Source organism: Pelodiscus sinensis, chromosome 24 (assembly GCF_049634645.1).
Source record: "Pelodiscus sinensis isolate JC-2024 chromosome 24, ASM4963464v1, whole genome shotgun sequence".
In the NCBI taxonomy this organism is placed as follows: Eukaryota; Metazoa; Chordata; order Testudines; family Trionychidae; genus Pelodiscus; species Pelodiscus sinensis.
This window is the reverse complement of record NC_134734.1, coordinates 14,134,188-14,140,892: the sequence shown is the minus strand read 5'-3', so window position 1 is coordinate 14,140,892 and position 6,705 is coordinate 14,134,188. Positions and strand designations below refer to the sequence as shown.

The 6,705-nt window shown below is 54.4% G+C and overlaps 1 protein-coding gene across 1 annotated transcript in view; it reads right to left on the bottom strand.

Annotated features, from left to right (window-relative positions):
• Nucleotides 1-131: 131 nt before the first annotated feature.
• Nucleotides 132-6,705, bottom strand: part of F11R (F11 receptor) — a 76,431-nt gene continuing 69,857 nt past the window's right edge. Inside the window, exons 9-10 of the mRNA XM_006115220.3 lie at nt 5,514-5,562; nt 132-2,359 (exon numbers count right to left, since the gene is read on the bottom strand). Of these exons, the coding sequence (XP_006115282.3) occupies nt 2,324-2,359; nt 5,514-5,562 (85 nt within the window). The 3' untranslated portion in view covers nt 132-2,323. The remainder of the gene's footprint in view (nt 2,360-5,513; nt 5,563-6,705) is intronic.

The window sequence follows — 6,705 nt, the reverse complement described above, 5'->3', positions numbered from 1 at the left end:
CCTTGAACCACCCTTGTGCAGTCCTTCCTGTTGCACCACTGACCAGCAGGGGGCAGGAGAGCTGCAGTCTACTCCCCCTCCTAGCAAGCAAGCCCCGCCCTCCTCCTTTCCAAGGGCCAGAGAGACTGAACTCAACCAAGAGGTTTATTTCCAGGTCCAAATAGATAAAATTACACCAGTGTTAAAGCAGTTTCAAAAGTGACTATGACAGTGTCTCCGGCTTTACAGTCAAGGGCTGGTGAGGTTTCTCTTGCTGAGCTGTCATAAAAAGCAGCTGTCACAGTTACATCTGTCCAGATGTTGGAGAGGTGGCCCTCCCGCCTCTGCTCGCAGGGCAGCCTGCTGCAGGGCACTCGCCAGGGTGGCTGCTGCGCACTGTGACCCAACAAACAGCAGGGTTGGATTCCAGCCTCCGTTAGTCCTGCAAATGGATCCCGTCTCTGCAGCCCCGTGAGAAACCACCACAGAGTCCATGGACGAGGCACCGTCGGCCACAGCCTGGCAGCGGCCCCTTTCCTGCTCCCTGCAGGCGGCAGCTCCGGATCCACCGCACCAGGCTCACTCCCTACAGGCATTTCTCAAAGAGTCCCGACGGGGGGCGCTCTGCCATTCATTCTGAGGTTGGGGTGACCAGGGAGTGGAATAATCAGGACAGCTTGTGGGGCGGGGCAGGAAGCTGCATATAGAAGACAAAATCTCTAATACCGGGACAAATCCTAATATTCTCAGGACGTTTGGTCCCCCTGACATGGGTGCTGGCCAGGGCAGTGCTTAGGGGAGGCATTGTAAAGGCTGAGTGCTCAGGGGTCTAGCCACACACCTGCTGGCTGCAGCCCTACAAGTCAGTCGCCTTTGCACTAAGGCCCTTCACACCACACAGCAGCGTAACAGGGGCTTAAGGTGAGTGGGACTAGCAAGGCCCCGACATGCAGCCCCGCCCTAACCCAGGCAGTGGCTGAACAGCCGTTCGTCCCTTAGAGCCTCTTCCATGCAAAGTGTTGCCCAAGAATCAGTAACAATGTCAATGCGGACGGCAGCTTCCTTCCCAAGCGTGAGCAGCCACCAGCCAGAGTTCGGGAGCATGGGGGCAGGAGGGGAGGAGAGAGCAGCACAAGGCAACACAACCCCGCGCCGCTGAGCGTTCCTGCCTTGAGGGAGGGCCCTGAGCTTCCCCCTCGAGGCAGATAAATCCAACCCATAACACTGAACAGCAGGAGCCTGCCCCCCCTTTGGGAGACGGCCCAAGGCCGGGTGTGAACTCCATCTCCGCGCCACCCCAGCAGACCTGGTTTCAACTGAGGTTTGGTCCAACCGCACTGGACGGCTCTCCTGGCCCTCCCCCTCAGCGTGCAGAAATGGAGTTCAAGTGGAGCCTGGTATCACGGGGAAGAAGCGCCTCCTTGCTCCTGGACTGGATTTTCTCTCTGGTGCCTCACAACCAAACCAGAAGCCCAGGGATTGATGAGCATGGCCCCTGGCCCCTCATCGCAATGCCCCTAAGCCAGGGGCAGGGAACTTTTTCGGGTCGGGGGGCCGCTGATCCACAGAAAAAAATCAGTCGGGGACCACACACAAGTGAGAAGCAAGTCGGGGAGTAAAGTGAGGCAGCCCCCAACTGAAGAGAAAGACATTCTCCACATTCCCTGCAGACACCAGCGACTTGGGGGGCTAGGGGGTTGTTCTGGCTAGTAGATTGTGTGTGCTCCAGCCCCTGAGGTTCGGGGGCCAGACCCAGGCAAGCTGGGGGGCCACACCCAATTCCTAGGCCGTAGGTTCCCCACCCCTGGCCTAAGCCCTTCTCAACATTCACTTCCTGCTCTGGGGCACCATGAAGATGACACTCCCGACACTAGTACAGTGGTTATTGGGGGGTGGGACCACAACATTTCTACAGCCACAGAACTTCTTCTGTTCAGTGCTTTAGCATAACCCAGGCTCCTTTGGGCTGCCACTTCTGGCCGCATAGAGCCCATCCCCAGGCTTAGGCGCCTCGACAGTGCTGCAAAGGCTTTAAGGTGACCCACTGCATGGGCTGCATTTCACCCTCCTGGCGAAACCAGGCTGCAAGGCGGGTCTGTCGCTCTTAGGAAAATAAGATTGGTTTATGCAAAGTCACCTGCAGCACAGCAGGCAAGAGTCCAGCCCCACGGCTCTACAGAACAGGGAGAGTCTAGAACGGGACTAAAAAGGCACTAGGTGTAACTTTAAAAAAATAGTTAAAATTGCAGTGAGTTACAGTAATTCACACAGAACATTTACAGCAGTTCATGGGGCAAAGGGCAGGGCGTTGGCAGGAGAGGGTGGAACCAATCCAGGGTTAATGTCACACGAGGAAGGACGAGGTCTGTTTGAATTCGCCCTGGAGGAAGAGAAGGAAAGTCACAGTGAAGTCCCGTGTACACAGAGCACAGTGAATACTTCAAAACAAACCTGTTTTCCCTCTCCCCAGCCCCTCAGAGAACAGCTCGTGGTCCTGGGGAGCCAGGCAGCCCCTAGTTCACTGGGGTGAGAATCAGGAGTTCTGGGTCTCAGTCCCCACTCTGCTCCGCTCTCAGCGAGTTTCCTCTCCCACTCTGCATGCCTAGCTTCTCTGCCTACACGGAGCTCTTGCAGGGAGGGACTGTCCCGTGTGCCTGGGCAGTGCCTGACATCAGGGGCAGGTCTGACACCACCACTCTGTGGGTGAGCACTGGGTTTTCTGCATAGAAGCACAAACTAGATCGCAAGGGAAGTGATCACAAATCTTCCCCCAGCCCATCTGACATCAATCCATGTCACCAGCACACTGGGTTTGGACCTTGTTAAGTACATCTTTCTCTGCCTTCTGGAGGCACGCAAGGCACAATCTATCTGTGTTCTGGGGAAGCCTCTCTTTTCCAGTGCACCGGAGCGGCTGTACCACTTTACAGAATACAAGGTAGGGTCTATGTAACACTGAGTCAAAGATCCCAAGCTGTTAAAACTGAACCTTAATCCTCATGATGACATATTACGCACATTTAACAGATGGGTAAGTGGAGGCACAACAGGTGTAAGGGATCAAGTTAGGAAAAGAACCCACAAAGCCTTTAACTCCCAGACCCTGACTTTGGCTTTTACCACTCACAGTAATGCCTGTTTTCCCTGAGTGAATGGTGCTGGGCTCTCAGCAAAGGTGGCATTTTCCTGCACAAACTCCAGGCAAGGAGGCTCCTAAGTCCCATTTTCAAGAGCGTGGAAGTGCTTTGGGTCAGGTTTTTAAACAGCATTTAGGTGCCGGAAAATGCAGATAGGCACAAAGGGAGATTTCCAAAAGCATCATGGCACATATCTGTCTTTAGGCACATAAATCCCTTAGAAATCTGGCCTGTGGGCTCTTAAATACCTAAGTCCTGGTATGAAAAGTGACTTTGGTGCTTTTGAAAGTCTGATGACAGACGAAGGACTCAGGTGGTGCCGACACCACTTCCCACGTTCCTGCCTACCCCGACTCTCTGAATGGCCTCTGGCTGACTGGTTAATTACACTCCAGATGCTAGTTTCTCACTAATGATTAGTCATTCAATTTCACTTCTGCACTGGAATTTCTCTGTTGGACACTTATTTACCACCGGAACATGGTGAGTCTGGATCTTTACTGAAAGGTCCTTAATGAAATGGGTGCATGGCCAAGCAATGCGCTGGAGCTACCTTACCCCACGTTGTGTGTCTGTGGCAATGGTTTAGATTTAGAAAATCAGGGGCTTTTGGTCTTTAATTCCTTGTGACATAGGTAAGCTGCACCACAGTGGCCAGACAGATCAGTTCTCTAGTGTTTGTGTGTGCGCGCGGGGGGCAGGATGGGGATACGGGATGATACTCTACATCATTCTACCTTGCCTAGCAACCTCAAGGAGGCTCGTAGCACTATGCTTTTGCTCATCCAGAAGTTACAGGTTTGACACAGGGGTCACTGGGTGAATTTGATCGCCTGCGTTATGCAAATGAGCATAACGGTCTTTTCTGGCCTCCATCTCTGACTCTCAACTCATCTATCATAGCAGTGACCAAAGCCTAGCTAGGACCCTTTGGGCACATTTGGCTTGGTACCAAAGGCTGACTCGATATTGCGAAAGGAGTGAAAGTTACGCAGCCAGCTCAGCAGGTTTTAACTGGGTGGCGTGTGGGTGAAGGCACTAAAGAGAGAGGCATTTACTCTTCTCTAGCCTGGGCTGGTCATGACTGACTAGCAGCTCAAAACAAACTGAGCGGGGATGGTGGTGTTGCAGCATTGGACACAGCAGAGCAACTAAAGACAGTCTTGGGGCAAGAGAAATCTTCCCAGCACGGTCTCTGTACTGAAGAGCCAGCCGCACCCCCAGCACTAGGGAGGCAAATGCTCCCGACACTTGGAACTCCTTTCTGACCGGCACGTTTTCGTTTAGTGATGCCCTGTTTTCAGCACAAGCTTTAGAGGAAGGGCACTGGGGAGAATCAAACGCACACTGAACTGAAGGTCTTCGAGGTCTGACAGTGACTAAGGGGCTCTGATGCAGAGGCTCTGCAAGCAAATCTGGCTGACTCTGAAAAGTGGAACACCAATACCCGCCATGCTCAGGATTGCTGGCCGGGACACTGGGAATCTGCCCACCTGACTTATACGGTGGTTACAGGAATTACCTACGTAATTGAGCTGGCACAAGTCAGAGCATCTGAGCCGCTTGGAGTCTGGCTCTTCCCAGCCCACAGTGGAGGGCAGGGTTGTGCTACTATCCCCATTGCATTGGGAACTGAGTCATGGATCCACCAAGGTGTTTAAGCTCCATTTCAGTGGAAGTTGAGAGCCTCAGTGCCTGCCTGGGTCTAAGCCGGAGAGATTAAAGGCCAGGTCTAAGTCGACCCAGCTACGTAGCTCAGGGGTATGAAAAATCCACACTCCGAGCCACATAGTTAAGCTGACCCTGTGTAAACAGCACTAGGGCTATGGAAGACAACGGTCAGCCTAGCTCCCGGGGGAGATGGAGTCATCAGCGTGAAAGGTGACTGGCTACAGCAGCAGCTGTTTTAAGTGTAGACACCGACTAATTAGCATGTCCAAGGTGCCTACACGTGACAGAGTGGGGAGCTGAACCCCGGTTAGTGCCAAACCACTGGGCCACCCTTCTTTTCAAGGTCAAAGTCTCAGTGCAGGCCACTGACCAGGAATGACACCCAGCGGGCAACATGCGGGTGAGCTTCAAGCCATCAGCTATGCCCAACCAAGAAACTGAGCATGATGGATAGACATGCCACCTGGCGACCTGCCCTCCCCTCCCCTCCGAGGAAGTGGCTGGCTTTGGGTGAGGTGTGTGTCAGTTGCTCCATAAAGCCCACAAGCAGTGGGCAGATTCCTGCTGTAGCCAGGCTGCATCTGGGTTACACCCTGCCCCTTTCAGGTGTGGGGAAGCACCACTACCATCCTGCAGGCTCGTGGATCCCAGCCTCTCACCCAAGGAAGCCAGGAACCAAGTCAGTTCTTTGGGGATAAGAGACTTTCCGGGCTGGAGGTTACTTACGTCGCTCCGGTTGGAGGGCTGGCTGTAGATAACCGGCTTGTTGGTGCCACTGAGAGAGAGAGAGAGAGAGAGAGAGAGAGAATTAAACTAAGATGCTGCACAAGGCTGATCGCTCTTCTCACCCCGCCCACCAGCTGGTTCACCACACACCTCACCCCAGTGCTGGCCTTTCTTCTGCCATCCCTATTTCCCCACCCAACATCCACCACACCCAAAGATAGGACCGTGAGGAGGGCAGCTAAGAGGTGTAGCCCAATACCCAGTCTGCTTTGGGTGACACATTGATTTCTATGATCTCTTCTGTCCTGTGATGGGGCATTTGCCCTGCACTGGCCCTACAAGGGTTAAAACCAGCCTAGCAAGGCAAAGCATGTAGCTGCAGATAATTAGTCTGAGGCGCAGGCAGCCACAGGTGTGGCTGCTGCTAATAAGGGTGCAGCTGATCCTGATGATAGGGCAGCTGCAGACCAGGCAGGGGAGTCTGATGCAAGGAGCCGGATGGGAAGGTCAGCTTCCTAGAGGGCTGCATATATAGCTCTGGGAATGGCCTTGCTATGTTTGGCAGGCTCGAGTGTGGGGCAGGGGCCCAGGAAAGCGGCGGTGGCAGAGTTGGAGGAGGCGCAGTGAGAGGCTGCCGCTGAAGGGTCCCTGGCATGGGGTGCAGAGAAGTGGGCAGGCCTGCTTCCCCTCCCCGCTCCATTCGCCATGGAAGGTGGTGGGCAGGACAGACTGCAGTTTGCCTCTGGAGGAAAGAGGCTACACTGAGGACTGCAGTGGGCCCGAGTGACAGGATAGTGGGTTGCTGCTCCCCAGGAGTAGGCTAGGGCTCGGCCAGAGGGCTGTGCTCCCAAGGCAGATGCCATGGATCAGGACCGATGTGGGCGGAGAGGGAGCAAAAGAGAAGGGACGGCGGCGAGACATGGCTAGTATAGGGTGCCCTGGGGGTTGAGGGAGCACAACTGGCAGGAGGTGCCGTGGAAGTGACTCAAGCCCCGTGACAAGTCCCCACGTGAGAACTAGCTTGTAACTTGCTGCAATCGGGCCAGAGCTGGCAAAGAAAGGAGGACAGAGGGGTATTAGCAGAACTGGAAGGGGAGCCCAGGGCCAGATAAATGAGGGCTGGGGATTAGGTCCATGAGCAGAACTGTGGAGGGGGAGTTTGCAAGCTCCTGCCAGTGCTGAGATATTGACC